The 17,364-nt window shown below is 35.8% G+C and overlaps 3 protein-coding genes across 3 annotated transcripts; 1 reads left to right on the top strand and 2 right to left on the bottom strand.

Moving 5' to 3' along the window:
* Positions 1 to 957: 957 nt before the first annotated feature.
* Positions 958 to 1,533, bottom strand: LOC114825885 (dirigent protein 18-like). Its single transcript, XM_029104929.1, has one exon. The coding sequence runs from the start codon at positions 1,531 to 1,533 to the stop codon at positions 958 to 960; it is 576 nt and encodes a 191-aa protein (XP_028960762.1).
* A 1,414-nt stretch (positions 1,534 to 2,947) lies between these two features.
* LOC103426377 (spliceosome-associated protein 130 A-like) lies at positions 2,948 to 8,052 on the top strand. Its single transcript, XM_029105870.2, has 3 exons — positions 2,948 to 6,086; positions 6,797 to 7,288; positions 7,398 to 8,052. The coding sequence occupies exons 1-3, from the start codon at positions 3,081 to 3,083 to the stop codon at positions 7,533 to 7,535; spliced, it is 3,636 nt and encodes a 1,211-aa protein (XP_028961703.2). The 5' UTR covers positions 2,948 to 3,080; the 3' UTR covers positions 7,536 to 8,052.
* A 2,265-nt stretch (positions 8,053 to 10,317) lies between these two features.
* Positions 10,318 to 13,711, bottom strand: LOC103426378 (caffeoylshikimate esterase-like). Its single transcript, XM_008364474.4, has 8 exons — positions 13,500 to 13,711; positions 13,365 to 13,397; positions 13,148 to 13,274; positions 12,878 to 13,024; positions 12,564 to 12,694; positions 11,016 to 11,153; positions 10,820 to 10,918; positions 10,318 to 10,723 (listed from the first exon to the last, which is right to left on the bottom strand). The coding sequence occupies exons 1-8, from the start codon at positions 13,500 to 13,502 to the stop codon at positions 10,454 to 10,456; spliced, it is 948 nt and encodes a 315-aa protein (XP_008362696.3). The 5' UTR covers positions 13,503 to 13,711; the 3' UTR covers positions 10,318 to 10,453.
* Between the last annotated feature and the right edge of the window lie 3,653 nt (positions 13,712 to 17,364).

The raw sequence follows: 17,364 nt of genomic DNA, 5'->3' as shown, positions 1-17,364 counted from the left end.
GTGCTGCCCATCTCAGCCTGGAATTTTGGCTTAACCTTTAGGAGATTTAACCTGAGGCAATTTTGAGTAAGTATAACCACATCACACCCAATTACTAAATAACTACCGTAACCACTTAACGTATAATTTCATGTCACAATGTACGTGTGTATAATTTCATGTTACAATGTATATGTGTCATGAAGAGAATCTACCCTACAACCGGAGATATATATCTTTTATGATTGATGAGTAATAAATAAAAGAATATATACTCCAAATGAAAAAAAACATAGACTTGCACGTTTTCATCAAGTTAAGTGGAGTTATAGTAAGCCAGTTCCCTGTTCTTTCGATTTCTACAAAGCTATTTGAAAACTCGAAAATTGGGAACGTTAACAAAAAGCTCATAGTACTGTTCATTTTAACGAAAAACCACATTTTTACACTAAAAATCAATCATAATACCATTCATTTTATCATTTTTTTTGTCATTTTCGTTAAAACTCAAAGTTTTCAAATCATTTTCATTAGTTTTCCTTTAGTCCTCAGGTTGATCATACTTGAACACAAAACTGCAGAAATCCATCGGTAGCATGTTTTCGTGTGACGTTTCGACATAATTAAACTTAAAAATAAGTTCAGTAGTGTTGGTTTCTAGCCATTATTCCAGATTTGTGTTTCAATCTGCTCCACCTTTTTCATCCACCACAATGAAGTTTATAAATTATTCATTGGAAAAATAGTTGTATATTATCATCCTCTTTGTAATTTGGAATATCAAATCATAATAAATCAGAAATCTACAATTATATAGTTCTTTTGAAAAAAGAACAATGAAAATTAACTGCCTCTCAAGCAGGATCTTATACATAATAAGCAGGGTCGGTCCTAAAATTTTTGGGGCATATGCGGCAACGAGATAGTGGCCCGAAAACACATAATTTTGACGTTTCGACATAACAAGGTTTCAAGCTACTAGCTGAGGTAAATATTGAGCCTAAGAAGCTTGTTTTCTTCTTCCCAAATAGCATTAGCCCCTGCATTATTTACTGCATTAACAGTTGCATAGCCATTTGCACCCTCATACTTCCCAATCCCACCAATGACAGCAACATGAGACCCGTCCCGCTTATCCACGTCCGTCCGGTGCACCCCAAAAAATCTTAACCCGTCCTTAAATCTGCCATCGGCGAAATGTGCAGTCATAGCCATCATGTGACTGCTCCCATCTTCAGAACTTGCAACAAAAATCCCTTGTGCTTTTCCAATGATTTGTGGACCATAATACCCTGAGCTTTCAAAGATGTCCTCGTCAATCAGGGTTACAATCCCAAGTTCCAGTTCTTGGAGTGTAGCCCTAGCAGGAAAAAATAGTCCGACACCGGATAAATCTAGGGTTTGTGTGGCGGGGATTGTTTCAGGGAGGGGGACTCCTCCGTTGGGAGGAAGCAGGCCTATTGGTTTTGAGAAGGGAAGCTGGCTAGTCACTTTAGTGGTTGAAGGTTTGGACAGGGATGATGAGGGGTGGGTTACATTGAGAACATTTCTCATTAGGAAAGTGATTTTGTGGTGGTTGTGAGGGTGTGTTGGGGTTGAACTGCCGAGGCTTCGAGCGGCGGTGGACGGGTGGATCGTGGCGGTGGTGAGTAGCAGGACTAATAAGGACATGGCTAGGAAGGAAAGGTGCTTGGCCATTTTCTTTCTACATATTATGTGTGTAGCTACTTTGTTTGTAGTTTATTTGTCATGTATAAGACGAAGAGGTGATCAGTGGATTTGGTTACATGGGGTGGTTGAATTGGTAATGGTTAGTTGTGGATCTTAATATATTCAGACAATTAAGACAAGCTCTTACTTTAACCTTCTTTTAAGCTATATTCTAAACTAATCTATACTAAAGGGAGGAATTGAACCGAAATACAATCGATTAAAGAGAAAAGCTCTAATGGCCAGAGCAATCCATCATTTGTGCTCACTAAACTTTTAAGTGCAATTGTTATTTGTACACGAGTTCATAATCACCTATAGGTGTAGTGAGAAAATTGGAATAGGATTTTCTCCTCTCCAAATTCTCCTCATCCAATACGGTCACGATTAAATCACGTCAACATTTAGCGTTGACTTCTTCATAGAAAGAGAAAATGAGGAAAGTGAAAGAGCCCTATTGAAAAGAATGAGATTTGAATGAGAGAGAATCATACTCCGAGAAAATTAGTGACCTACATAGCATCAATATGGTAATTTGTAAGTAAAATCTGTTTATTGCGAGTATCTTGTAGGAAATGACACTTGATCGAAACAAACTATTACATGCTATCATCGACGAGAGTACAAAATTTGGTAATTTGTAAGTAAAATATGTTTGTTTCGAGTATATTGTAGCAAAATGTCAGTTATTACATGCTACCTACGACGAAAGAGTGCACAATTGTCCTTAATTTTACTTCTAAAAAAAGAGGGTTTTTCAGTCAAAATGATTTTTAAGATTTGCATAATTCCTCTGGTCCTTGAGATTTGAAATCAATATAATTGATCCCTAAGTTTGTCTACAATCAATCATTTTAGTACTTAGGTAAAAAATTATGTTAAATAAGGATCAAAATGAAAAAAGTAACCTCAATTTAATAAACAATAGGCTAAAATGATTTGACAAAAATTGAGAATATTTTTGCCCTTATTTTATGGAGATTTTTCAAGGAATGACCAAAATTGTTGATTGTGGACAAACTCAAGAACCAAAGTGAGAAGTTATGCAAATCTAAATGATCATTTTTGTTAAAAAGCCAAAAAAAAAAAGAAGAGTAATTACATTAATAGATTGGGCTAAAGTTGCTAACCAAATGAAACTACAAGGACAAAACTGAAACAAAACAATAACTTTGATGAAAGTGAAAATATGAATAAATAAGGGGACTAAAGGTGCAATTAGGCTTATTTAATTATAAACACATCCCCGATTTCTGACGAAGTTTCAGCCTCTCTCTTACTGGAGTATTCAAAACCCTAAACGGGCCTAAACCTCGCGAGGTCCCAACACTTCCCACTTCACCGTCCTCCCAAAACCCTAGCTTTTTCCGGCAGCTCCAAATTTCCATGCCATGTACCTCTACAGCCTCACTCTCCAGCGCGCCACCGGCATAGTCTGCGCCATCAACGGAAACTTCTCCGGCGGCAAGGCCCAGGAGATCGTAGTCGCCCGCGGCAAAGTTCTCGACCTTCTCCGCCCAGACGAAAATGGTAAGATCCAGACTCTCCTCTCTGTTGAAATTTTCGGCGCAATTAGGTCGTTAGCTCAGTTTAGGCTCACTGGGTCTCAGAAGGACTATATTGTTGTCGGGTCCGATTCGGGTCGGATTGTGATTCTTGAGTATAATAAGGAGAAGAATGTGTTTGATAAGATTCACCAGGAGACTTTCGGGAAATCGGGTTGTCGGAGGATAGTTCCGGGTCAGTATTTGGCTATTGATCCTAAGGGTAGGGCTGTTATGGTTGGGGCATGTGAGAAGCAGAAGCTTGTTTACGTTTTGAATAGGGATACTTCTGCTAGGTTGACAATTTCGTCGCCCTTGGAGGCGCACAAGTCACATACTATTGTGTATTCGATTTGTGGGGTTGACTGCGGGTTTGATAATCCCATGTTTGCTGCCATTGAGTTGGATTATGCGGAAGCTGATCAGGACTCTACTGGGCAGGCGGCGAACGAGGCGCAGAAGCATTTGACTTTCTATGAGCTTGATCTTGGGCTCAATCACGTATCGAGGAAGTGGTCGGATCAGGTTGATAATGGTGCAAATATGCTGGTCACGGTTCCTGGAGGTGGGGATGGTCCAAGCGGTGTATTGGTCTGTGCGGAAAATTTTGTGATTTATAAGAACCAGGATAAACCAGATCTCAGGGCTGTGATTCCTAGGCGTGCGGATTTGCCTGCAGAGCGTGGGGTTCTTATAGTTTCAGCAGCTATGCACAAGCAGAAGTCAATGTTCTTTTTTCTTTTACAGACAGAGTATGGAGATATATTTAAGGTTACTCTGGATCATGATAACGATAAGGTCTCAGAATTAAAAATCAAGTATTTTGATACAATTCCAGTTACAACTTCAATGTGTGTGTTAAAATCTGGGTTTTTGTTTGCTGCGTCAGAGTTTGGGAATCACTCTTTGTACCAGTTCCAGGCAATAGGAGAAGAGCCTGATGTGGAGTCTTCATCAGCTACATTGATGGAAACAGAAGAAGGTTTCCAGCCTTTGTTTTTCCAGCCCAGAAAACTTAAGAACCTTGTTAGGATTGATCAAGTTGAGAGCTTGATGCCGATAATGGATATGAAGGTCAATAATCTATTTGAGGAAGAAACACCTCAAATATTTACACTTTGTGGGCGGGGTCCTCGTTCATCCCTCAGGATACTAAGACCTGGTTTAGCTATCAGTGAGATGGCTGTGTCAGAGCTTCCTGGTGTACCGAGTGCGGTCTGGACTGTGAAGAAGAATGTGTCCGATGAATTTGATGCATACATCGTGGTGTCATTTGCAAATGCTACTCTTGTGCTTTCAATTGGTGAGACGGTTGAAGAAGTTAGTGACAGTGGGTTTCTAGACACTACCCCATCACTTGCAGTTTCTTTGATAGGTGATGATTCTCTGATGCAAGTGCACCCAAATGGAATTAGGCATATTAGGGAAGATGGACGTATTAATGAATGGAGAACTCCTGGAAAGAGGACGATTGTAAAGGTTGGCTCTAATAGACTTCAAGTAGTTATTGCACTGAGCGGAGGAGAACTTATATATTTTGAGGTTGATATGACTGGTCAGTTAATGGAGGTGGAGAAGCATGAAATGTCTGGAGATGTAGCTTGTCTAGACATTTCCCCGGTACCTGAAGGGAGACAGAGATCTCGTTTCCTTGCAGTTGGTTCATATGACAGCGTCATTCGTATTTTGTCATTGGATCCTGATGACTGTATGCAAATTCTTAGTGTGCAAAGTCTTTCTGGAGTTCCAGAATCTCTCCTCTTTCTTGAGGTTCAGGCCTCAATTGGTGGGGAGGATGGTGCTGATCATCCTGCTAACCTTTTCCTTAATGCTGGCTTACGCTCCGGGATTTTATTCAGAACTGTGGTGGATATGGTCACAGGTCAGCTCTCTGATTCCCGTTCTCGATTCTTGGGACTAAGAGCACCAAAGCTATTTTCAATTAGTGTGAGAGGCAAGCATGCTATGCTTTGCTTGTCAAGTCGGCCCTGGCTTGGTTATATCCATCAAGGACATTTTCTCTTAACACCACTATCGTATGAGACCCTTGAATATGCTGCCTCATTTTCATCCGATCAATGTTCGGAAGGTGTAGTTTCTGTTGCTGGAAATGCTTTGAGGGTATTTACTATTGAAAGATTGGGAGAAACATTTAATGAAACTGTGATTCCACTGAGGTATACCCCTAGAAAGTTTATCGTTCAACTCAAACGAAAGCTTTTGGTAATTATTGAAAGTGATCAAGGAGCATTCACAGCAGAAGAGCGTGAAGCTGCAAAAAAGGAGTGTTTTGAGGCTGCGGGTTTAGGTGAAAATGGAAACGGTAATGTAGAGCAGATGGAAAATGGTGGCGATGAGGAGGATCCCTTATCTGATGAGCACTATGGGTATCCTAAGGCAGAGTCTGACAAATGGGTGTCTTGCATTAGAGTTCTTGACCCCAAGACAGCAACTACAACATGTCTGCTGGAGCTTCAGGATAGCGAAGCTGCATTTAGTATTTGTACAGTGAATTTCCATGACAAGGAGTATGGTACACTTTTAGCTGTTGGCACAGCGAAGGGACTGCAGTTTTGGCCAAAAAAGAGTGTAACAGCAGGCTATATTCACATATATAGATTTATAGATGATGGCAAGTCCCTTGAACTTTTGCACAAGACACAAGTGGATGGTGTTCCTCTTGCCTTGTGCCAGTTTCAAGGAAGGTTACTAGCTGGGATTGGACCAGTGCTCCGACTCTATGATTTGGGGAAGAAAAGGTTGCTCAGGAAGTGTGAGAATAAGCTGTTTCCCAACACAATTGTATCAATCCAGACCTATCGCGATCGGATTTATGTAGGTGACATTCAAGAGGTATGTCTTCGTTCATCTATTTGTTATTTGATTGGGCCTCCTGGTTCCTGTTGTGTGGTATCTTCCCACGCTTACATTTTCTTTATACATGTATGTTTTTCTTTGGTACACTGATATCCTATTGTGTGTCATAATGTTTTTTTCATATTGTTCATTTAAAATACCATGTTTTTTTACCTTGGATTATATAGGCCAAATAAGTAGATACAGGCTTGGTTTTTTTATTTTTTGGTTAAGGCATTCTTCTGGAAGGGTCAAATAGTTGAAATTTAGACTAGAATATCTCCTCGTACAAATTGCAATGACATGTCATATATGGTGTCCTGATGTATATTGGGTTTGTAGTTAGGGGTGTGCTATCCACACACCCCTTTTTACTTCTCACACACCCCTTGTTAATTTATGTCCGTTGATCTTCTTCAATTCATCCGATCCTACGGTCGAAAACCAAAAAGGTGTGAGAGAAGTAAAAAGGGGTGTGTGGATATCACACCCCTTGTAGTTACTGTAATATGTAATGCATCCATTGCGTAGTATTTATTCTGTAGTTATATCCCAATATCAGCTTTCTGCATACTGGATGGATGTGAGGTGCTTTTTTGTGTTGTGGATTTCTGTTTGAAGTACATGTTCTTGTTCTTCTTGCTTGCCGTTCTTTGTTCACTATAAGGGACTAACTATATTTCCTATGGTGTTAATTTCTTTGACAGTCATTCCACTACTGCAAGTATAGGCGGGATGAGAATCAGTTGTACATCTTTGCTGATGATTGTGTACCAAGATGGCTTACAGCATCCTTCCATATAGATTTTGACACCATGGCAGGTGCGGACAAGTTTGGGAATGTCTATTTTGTGCGGTTACCACAGGATGTTTCAGATGAGATAGAAGAAGATCCAACGGGTGGGAGGATAAAATGGGAGCAGGGAAGGTTGAATGGTGCTCCCAACAAAGTAGAGGAGATAGTGCAGTATCATGTTGGTGATGTCGTCAGCTGCTTGCAGAAGGCATCTCTAATTCCAGGTGGTGGGGAGTGCATCATCTATGGAACAGTGATGGGTAGCTTGGGTTCATTACTTGCATTCACCTCCCGTGATGACGTTGACTTCTTTTCTCACTTGGAGATGTATATGAGGCAGGAGCATCCACCTTTGTGTGGTAGAGATCACATGGCTTATAGATCAGCGTATTTCCCAGTCAAGGTAATTCAGCTGTAAAATATAGGTTTATTTCTTCTTTCTATTTTATTGTTCTTTGTGTTTTAATATGACCAGGTTAGAAAGCTTAAAATTTCTGTTACTAATTTTTCAGGATGTGATTGATGGAGATCTGTGTGAGCAGTTCCCAACATTGCCCATGGATCTGCAGAGAAAAATTGCGGATGAGTTGGATAGAACTCCTGGAGAGATACTGAAGAAACTCGAGGAGATTCGAAACAAGATCATTTAAGAACAAGCTCAAAAGTTTATTCCTGGTTTTACCACACCTTTTGGTTTTAGCATGCTTTCATCTCATAACATCACTGTGTTGGTCAAAAGGTTGAAGTGGATGAATACACGATACAACTTAGAATTTTGCTCATCTGTAGTTTATCGCAGTGTCATTTTGCTGGGATCGATGATGACTGTAGTTACGCTAACGGGACAAGCATGCCTGAGGATTTTCTTTTCCTGATGTTGCTGGAGTGAGCGAATGTTTCTGTGATAAAATGGAGACGCAGATGGTTGAGACAAAATCGATTTGTATGGGAAGAAGCAGCATGCATCTTCGCACCTTTTAGACTGCATTACCTGTTGTTGTAATTAGTAATAATAGATTGATGTTTTCCCCTTTTGTGGTTCATCCTCTGTTGAACAATGTTAGCAAGATTGATGTATTTTCTCTGTAACCCTCTCTGAAATCTTGCACTGAATTATGTATGGTGGTTTTCATGGCTCCATATGTTTATCGTATTTGAATTCATCGAGTCTATTTGCTTCGCTGAGATTTCGAATCAAGTATTTCATGTGGCAATTTAATCTATTGAGTTATTGATGGAACCATTAAAATCTATTTAGTTTGATTTCACCATAATAATGTGTTATGATATCGTCACCACTACTAAATGAGTCGTAATGGTTACTTATTAACAACTCAATGAGTTAATTTATTATCTACGAATTTTACGACATGTTTACCTAAATGCAATCAGAATTCAAGAGTCATTAGTGTTGAGATAATTTCAGTAACTATTTCAATTTCGTATTTCGTATCAATAAAATTTTATGGTACTGAGGTTTAAAAAAAGAGTAAATTGTAGCAATGGTCCTTGAACTTTAATCAAATTGGAGCAATGGTCTCTCAACTAAAAATCCATTACCATTGGTCCCTCAACTTATCAAAATGTGTAGCTATAGTCCTTTTCATCAATTTCTTCAAAATTTTGTCAAAATATGTTATGTTGGAATAACCATTTATATAATTAGGATCCCTCAACTCATCAAAGTGTGTAATTATGGTCCTTTTCATCAACTACGTAAAAAATTTTGTCAAAACGAGTTATATTGGAAGGACCATTGCTACAATTGGGTTAAAATTAAGGGACCACTTCTCCAGTTGAATTAAAGTTGAGGGACCAAATGTAATGGATTTTTAGTTGAGGGACCATAGCTGCACGTTTTGATAAGTTGAAGGACCAATGGTAATGGATTTTTAGTTGAGGGACCATTGCTCCAATTTGATTAAAGTTCAAGAACCATAGCTACAATTTACTCTTAAAAAAATATGTAGAAATAGAAAGTGATACTTAAGGAAAGAATCAAAGAACTTAGAAATAAGGGCAAGGAACAAGGGGAATCAGGTCAACTGTCTTGAATATTTGATCTGATTGTTTATGTTTAGGTATTTAATTACGAATTTTAAGATAAAACTTACACTTTTTTAATTGGACGTTTTGATATAGACGCCTGGTTTTTAAATGTCATGGACTAAATATCTACTCCTTTTGCAAATTTGATTAAACATTTTCCCTACAATTTTGGTACTTTAATTTTATTTCCTTAGAAGTCAATTCACGTTAGCATTCCCTTTTTTCCTCCTATTTTTATGCATCTCTTATTATGATGATTTAAGATTTTTTTATTTTTTATTAAAATATTTCTTTTAGTAAATTAAATAGAATGTAACAAAACTTGTTGTTAGGTACGTTTGGTTATATTGGTACGTTTGATTATAATGGTACATTAGTTACCTGGTACATTTGAATTTTTGGTCCATTTGGCTTCTTGGTACATTTGAATTTTTGGTACGTTTGTTTTCAAAACATAAGTTTTATTACTTTTTGTCCTAATAATGAGGAATTACTTTAATTAATTATTATTATTTTTATATAAAGAGTCGTTAACAATGTAAAAGTTTAAATTACTTTAATTAATTTTTATTTTTTTTATTTTTTATAGAAAGAGTCATTAATTAACGGACAATAGCCTTTTTGTTAATTCAAAACTATATGATTTATCGTTATTATTTTGCATTATCTACAATAATAAGGATTTATATCTGATCAACTAAAGTTGTTCGATTTATCTACCAAAAAACAAGACTATCTAGAGCATTGTGTATGAATCAAACATATTTTTAAACATTCCAAAAAGATGAATATTCATTTTAATATAGTTTATAATTGGGTACGTTTTAATTAGGGATTGGTATGTTTTCGTTTGACGTTGGTACGTTTTCATTTAATGTTGGTATGTTTCTATTTGGCGTGGATGTACATTTAGATTTGAAAAGTTTAAATTTTTAGACTTAAATATAGTTGAAATTATTTAAAATATATAGTACATAATTAAATAATTTCAATTAATCTGAAGTAGTTCAAGTCTGAGTATCTTAATCAAATGTTTCAAAAGCTTAATAAAAAACTCAAAAAGCATAAATGTTTAGTCTACAAAAGTCTAAAATGAGGCATCTAATTCTAATTTTCTCCTTTAAATTCTACATGATGTGTTAGTAAACACAAGAAAAAAAAAGTGAAATGATTCTCATACCTATATTTTCCAGTCATTTTTACATTCTACACACTCAGTTAATTATTGTCAATTGATCTATTTTAATTCATTTAGTTTGAAGACGGAAAATTAATAGAGATGTGTGAAATGTTAAAATGCCACCACCCATTTAGTAAACGCTTTGAACTCAAGACCCAACGGTCACCCTTTATGTTATCTGAAGTTAAACTTCTATGCGTACGGAGTTGAAGGCTTGAAGCTACTTTTATTGTATAAACGTTTGTTCTTCTGTATAAAGAATTTTTACAACTGAAACAGACAATTAACTAATAATATCCACCCATCTCCTGCCTTGCATCTGCCTTCTTGATTTACTTTTTACTTGGGTAAATCGTCGTTTTCACGTTTTAATTCTCCCTCCAGCCTTGCATTTCCAAAGCAACTTCTCTCATCCAACCAACTAATTATATCAGAAAAAACAACCTCAATGTTTTCAGGTGTTTCTCCATATAGCAGTCCATGCCACATATCCGGGTACATCTTCAACGTCTTGTCATGGGAGGCGGCTACCTCATGGAGTTGTTTGCTGACGGAGTTGTCGGTAACCTTATCGTCTTCACCATGGAGAACTATGAACGGCAACGTGACCTAATCAAAGTAGACAAGAACAAAAAAACAAATTATTATACGTGACGTAAGGTCATGTATCAGTAACGCCAAAGAGATTACATTTTGGTACAGTACCTCGTCGAGCCTCTGTTCAAGGTCCGAACTGACCCTCAAAAGTTCGTAGCCGGTTTGGAGACGAGGCCGGCCTTTGTAGCAGTAGGGGTTTTCTCTAACCTGTGATTAGGTTAGCATTATCAGCAATGGCCTGCATTTTTAATTTGGTTGATATATATTTAGAAAATATATTATATACAAAATTATATATAACTACCTGTTTTCTTATTTCAGGCATTTTGAAAGCAACATCAATAATATCATTTGTGGGGATTATTTTCCAGGTCGGAATGAACTTGCAGAGCTTTGTCAAAGCACTGATCACTAATGGGGATGGCCTCAGCTCATCTGCAATCTGTAAGTAAAATGGTTATAAAAAAAAACCAGAAAACGTGTCGGTTTAACTTTCATGATTTGGAGTTGAATGTAAAGTCCATTAACTAAATTGTATTAATTTTTAGTTTTAAAATAATGAAATTTCGAAAGTGAAAGAGCACCACACTTTTTCTGTATGGATGGAGATAAAATTGAATAACACATATTTCTCCATTTCAAGGAAAGGGTTTAATTTCTAAATGATTTCAAAGGAAAAAAAAAAACAAAAGTAGTTTGGAAAGGTTTGTGGATTCGAAAATTTGGGATGAGGTGGAGCTGCTCCTAGATGTTATAAATAGGCAAAGGTGAGAGATACATTTGCTAGAGACATGCGCAAAACAGGTGTAATGTATCACAATGTTTATTTTTGTAACTATCACACAAAAGAATTGCGGGTAAAGACAGGAAGAAATGGATATTGATATTATTGTTTTCACTCATTTCTTTTGTGTGTGTTGTGAATGCTCCTTATATAGAGCCATATCCGTGAAGAATCATAAAAATGAAATGAGTGCATTTTGAAAAACATCATACAACAACAACAATGCTACTATTCTTAAGTTTTCCTCACTTTTTATCTTTGACTAAAATATGTGAGTATTCATTCTCACAACTTTTACAACACTACTAATGTTTTTAATTATTTAGGATAATAAGGTCGGAAAGGCTCATACTAATTTTTCGCTTTGCCTTTCTTGCAACAAAAAACAAAATAGTTTTCATCTAAAATATTTTACTTTAATAAGAGAATACATTACAATGAGAAAATCCGTCGAGGATTAAAAAACCATACATATCAAACACTAGTTGGATGTAAGCTCAGTTAAAATTGTGTTTTGTAATTAAAAAAAAATTGTTGAACAGAAATGTCATATACTAAATGGCACCCGATAAAGAAGAAGGCTAATCTAGATTGATAAGGTTAAACGGACAAGGATTGTCTGCCCTCCACTTCCGGTGCCCTCTTCGTCCCATTCTGTTTGTGTGATCACGATTAAGCAACGTCAACATTTTATATTACTATTTATTTTTGTCTTATTATATCTATTAAAAATTAATATAAAATATTGACGTGATTTAATGGTGACTACACAAAACAAGAGGACATGAAGGGGCACTGGAAGTGGAGGGCAGACAATCAAGGTTAAACATTATTTTTCTCGACTGATTCAAAGGCCTTCAAACAACAGAGATTCGGTCAACAAATTAATTTTAAAATAATAAAAAATTTAAGAAAAGGTGCAATCTTTTTGTTGGTGTCCAAATTCAATTTTTGCATAGAAATAAAATAAAGATTATAAAAAGAAAAAAACCCACCAGAAACCAGGGCTGAAAAAACTCCAATGAGAGAAGTCCAAAAAGAACGTGGAAACAAATTAGAAGCAAATACCTTACACATGGGCGCAACCAAAACCGCACCATCCCAAAAGTCTGGCTTTTTCCTGTGCACCAGCAGAGCCACAGCTCCTCCCATTGACTCCCCCATTAGATACCTCATCCTTCCCTTGTTGTCTTTGCTCTCTGAATTGTCACCACAAATTAAAACCAAAGACTAAAAAAGGGCACGAGAAGGAGTCGAAATTCTTTGTACAGGATGTCATTCAACATGTTATCTACTAATTTTATTGGCATCAGTCTATGCTTTAATTGAAAAAAAATGTCGAAGAATTGTGAATTGGAGAGACAGAGTGCGAAAAATCTAACCACATATGTTTGTGAAGTGGTTGGTACAGTCATCCACCACATCATCAAAACTCTTCACGTAACCTTGTAGGCCTGCTGATTTTCCATGACCTTCATAGTCTATTCCATATATGGCAAAGCGTGCTTTGGCTAGCCTGATTGCGGTGCCTGATCAAAGTGGACAATTTTGAAAACCTGTTAATTTTCAGGAGTACATATATAATATAAATATGTTTTCTTTTGGGTAATTTTAGAGTTATGAATTGATGGGGAAAAAACTTTGACACTAACTGTTCATGGTGATGCTGCATTCCATGCCGTATCCATGGCAGATAAAGATTAATGCTTTGGGTTTGGTGTTATTCGGGAGCCATCTGCATGTGAAAAGCTTCATGCCTCTAGAATTTAAGATGTACTCCTGCAAATATATAAAAATTAATTAGAACTAAACACACAGAAAAGTATTTTCTAAAATTAGATCAAAACCCAATATAGAACTAGGTCTGACCTCTTCATATTTGACACCATCCATGTCAGATGCCTGTAGAAATCCAACAATTATAAGAAAACCAATACACAAAGAAGATGAACGATGAGAGAGAGGGAGAGGGAGAGGGGGAGGGGGAGAGAGAGAGAAACGAACCATGATGTGTAGAGTGCTTCAAATATTGGAAGAATCTGAGGATTTTCTGGAAGACTGATAATAGTATGATCAGTGAGAGAAAAATACGCAAAAATCAGATGGAATTTAACAAATTAGAAGTTAGAGTGGACAGTATAAGGGAGTTGAGGTTGTATAAAAGTAGAAACCAATGTATACATGTGTATAAATAGGCCTGCCTTGGAGTGATACATGCGGTCAACTTGGATCCTACATATGTTTGGACTTTGTATAAGGTTGAGATAAAAATTATGAAGTGGAAAATAGAAGAAGAAGAATGGACGTTAGTCGTGACTGATATAGCTCAAACAAACAAATAAATAAAAGATAATACTTGTGTTTTTTTTATGGAAACTTACTTATCTCTTTACTTATGATTGACGAACATTTACAGTCTGAACATCATAATCAGAACTGTTCATTTTCTTTATCATCATTTAAAGATTATATATGCAAAAAATTATTCAATTTGGAGTTTTTTTCACCATTCATATGTATAAAACAAATAGATGGTTCACCATGCGGATGTTACTTGTTTCCAAGACTATTGATTGATTTCACACGTATGGATGATTAAACGATCTCCAAATTGAATGATTTTTTTTTTTTTTTTTTTTTTTTGCAGATATGATCTCATATAATGATAAAAAGAATGAATGGTCCGATTATGATGTTCGAAAGGTAAAATTTCATTAGTTTAAATGGGGAGACAAGTAAGTACCCCGTGAGGAGACACAAGCATTATTCATAAATAAATAACCGAAATAACATTAGCAAACTAATGAATGCATGTTGCTAGTTATACACACAAAATTGGCTACTAATACAGGTACAAATGCTTGTTGCTATCTAGAGACACAAAATTGACTACTAACATAAGTACAAATATTTGTTGCTATTTAGACGCATAAAATTAGCCACTAATACAGTTGAAACTCGCATACAATAGTATGTCAATAAGGGAAGCCTTTAAGGGGAGGGATCCTCATTCCTATTGACCGTTATATTTGACTTTAATGAAATTCTATGATTGAGATTTTGTGATCTGTGATTTAATCTCAACCACAAAATTTCATTAAAATCTAATCTAATGATCAAGAGGGTATCCTCATTTTTTTTTACAAATGGGGATCCCTTCAATAAGTATGGCAAGTTTATGTGTTCAAATATATATATATATATATATATATATATTATTTTTTTAATTTTCAATTAACTGTTTCAACTTAATAGACACGCTACAACTGTAAAGCTGTTATTTTAATATAGCATATAGATCCAACCCAATTGGAAGAAGACTTTTAACTGCTTTGCTTAAACCAAGGATCTGCATCCTTAATTTGAAACTTAGGCCAATTGGTAATATAATATTAAAGGCATCTAATAAACTATTAGTTCATACCAACAACGTGAGAAGTAGTTTATTTAGGGTTGTTAGTCTTTCATATGATATATACATATTATTATTACAAGAAAATTATATTTTGTCAAACAGTAGATAATTTATATGCAAAGCCCTTTTTTTCACTGAAGGGGCAATGCACTCTTAAACGATAATTTTTCAAATAGTATATAATTTATATGCTGTCATCGATTGTGTCAACGAAAGACATTAAATTGTGCTTGGCCAAAAAATAACTAACCAAAAGGTACACTAATGTGTTTGTATACGCAACTATTGATTTGAACCAAAATTGATCACATGGGGAGATCAGTTTTGTTCATTGCAATGTCTTGAACACTTTTTCTTTCTTACACACACACACACATATATATATTCGATCTTGATCGCGTCTTCTAGATTTATTTGATTTCCTTGGTCAAGGGGAATGGAAGTCAATAAAGTGCGTATTGGAAACGTAGGGCTTCTGTATTAAGGAACACCGGATAAGAAGAAGGAAAGGTGAGTGGGCAGATAAGTCTCCAAACTCCAATCCATTGGCCAAGTGGATATAATTCTACTCTATTTTTTTATTACAAATGTTGGCATGGAAATGGAGAAGTTTTTTTTTTTTTTTAAATTTATTATTATTAAGGAGAGTGTTAGGGTTCGAAACTGTTATAATAATTTGGGGTTGGAGAGAGTTTCAAACCTAAGACGTATGGATGTAAATCTAACACTATGTCCACTAGAATATTGGACAACATGTGGAGATCGATAACTAATTTCCAAAATATTTGGGAAAAAAGAAAAAAAAAATTATTTGGGGGTATGATTCATATAATGGACTGCGGCCAGGGATGGAGCCACCTTGGGCTCAGAGGGGGCGGATGCCCCCACTCAGTTTATTGGTAAACAAAAAAATGTACATGCTTGAAACATTAGTAAGGTGTATAACTTGTTTACTTGCTTGTGACATTAGTATTAACTCTTTTAATTGCAATTGCCAACGTTGAAAGAGCATTTTTGGCCATGAAATTTCCAAATAATCGATTGAGAAATCGGATGGGAGATAAATAGATAAATGATAACATGGTTATTTTTATATAAAGAGATATTTGATGGTATTAGTAATGAAGTTGTCATGCAACGCTTTCAAATCATGAACACACGTTGAGGGATATTGTAATATTTTGTATGAAAAATGTTAAGGATTAATAAATAAGTATTTGTTCAGTAAATTCTCTACCTTTTTATTTTGTGACTTTGTTGTTTAACAATGCCTCCATCTATACAGATTTTTGGCTTCGTCCCTGACTGCGGCCTTTGGGGTTTTGACTAGACACAAGGATCATGAGTTGCATGAGCGTTTCCTATTTTTAGTTTTCATTTATTTATTTTAATTTTTGGGCCGACGTGCAACTATGTAATGTATATGCAAATGCAACCATGCACCTTAATTTGAGGCTTTAACCCTTCTAATTATGAGTTCTTTTTTTCCTCTGCCCATAGAATAGTCTTGTAAGAAGATTGTAATTTAGTTGGTTAACAGTTACGAGCATATATTCTCTTACACAAGAAGTCTCGAACTTCCGAGTCCCTTCTTTCAATTATCAGTTGTACTATGCCGATTATTTATATGTTTTCAGTAAAAAAAAATACTAGAAAAGATCATGAAGAGAAGAAAATGTCAAAGCGGTTTGTAGTGAGGATGCATTTTATCTACATGACTTGGACATTTATTCCATTCCCACCAAATAAATGACAAAAAAAAAAAAAAATAATAATAATAATCAATTTATATCAAAATATATAAAGAAAAGAAGCAGAAATTTGACAAATTATTATTGACACCTGAAAAAAATTATCATGTGTAAAAACGTAAAAGGAAAACTTCTGAAAAAGTGTGGTTGGTACCAAAATTTGAAAGGTGGTTTCTAATTACACAGTTGTGTTGGAGATTTCATAAAAATATATACAATGTATAATTATAAAGTGGAATACTGGTGTGTAAGATTGGTTCTTAGTTGGGAATAGTATAATACTCAAAGTACAGGGCAAGGATTGTATGCCATCCCACTTTCGGTGTCCTCCCGTGCCCTTCTATTTATGTGATCACGGTTAAGTAACGTTAACATTTTATATTACCATTCAATTTTGTCTTATTATCTCTATAAAAAAACAATATAAAATGTTAATGTGGGTTAACCGTGACCACACAAAGCAGGAGAGCATGAGAGGACATCGAAAGTGAGAGGGCATACAAACCTTGTCCCAAAGTACACGTCTTTTAGTTGAAATGGCGCAGACATAACTTTGTCCAAGAGCCATGCACCTTTAAATAGGACAAGGATTGTCTGCCTTCCATGTTCCTGTGCCCTCCCATGTCTTCCTGTTTTACGTGGTCACAGTTAAGTCACATCAATATTTTATATTGTTTTTTTTATAGAGATAATAATATAAAAA

This window comes from Malus domestica, chromosome 07 (assembly GCF_042453785.1).
Source record: "Malus domestica chromosome 07, GDT2T_hap1".
Classification (NCBI taxonomy): domain Eukaryota; kingdom Viridiplantae; phylum Streptophyta; class Magnoliopsida; order Rosales; family Rosaceae; genus Malus; species Malus domestica.
The sequence above is the reverse complement of the archived record's forward strand: the minus strand, read 5'-3'. Positions and strand labels throughout refer to the sequence as shown.

Bases quoted from the DNA above. Each gene is read 5' to 3' on its own strand.
- LOC103426378 (XM_008364474.4), bottom strand. The intron at 13,025-13,147 runs GTTAGTGTCAAA...CACTTTGATCAG, and splicing joins ATGCAGCATCACCATGAACA to GCACCGCAATCAGGCTAGCC. The intron at 10,919-11,015 runs GTAGTTATATAT...ACCTAATCACAG, and splicing joins TGCCTGAAATAAGAAAACAG to GTTAGAGAAAACCCCTACTG.
- LOC103426377 (XM_029105870.2), top strand. From the start codon at position 3,081: ATGTACCTCTACAGCCTCACTCTCCAGCGCGCCACCGGCATAGTCTGC. The intron at 6,087-6,796 runs GTATGTCTTCGT...TTTCTTTGACAG, and splicing joins ATGTAGGTGACATTCAAGAG to TCATTCCACTACTGCAAGTA. The intron at 7,289-7,397 runs GTAATTCAGCTG...CTAATTTTTCAG, and splicing joins CAGCGTATTTCCCAGTCAAG to GATGTGATTGATGGAGATCT.
- LOC114825885 (XM_029104929.1), bottom strand. From the start codon at position 1,533: ATGAGAAATGTTCTCAATGTAACCCACCCCTCATCATCCCTGTCCAAA.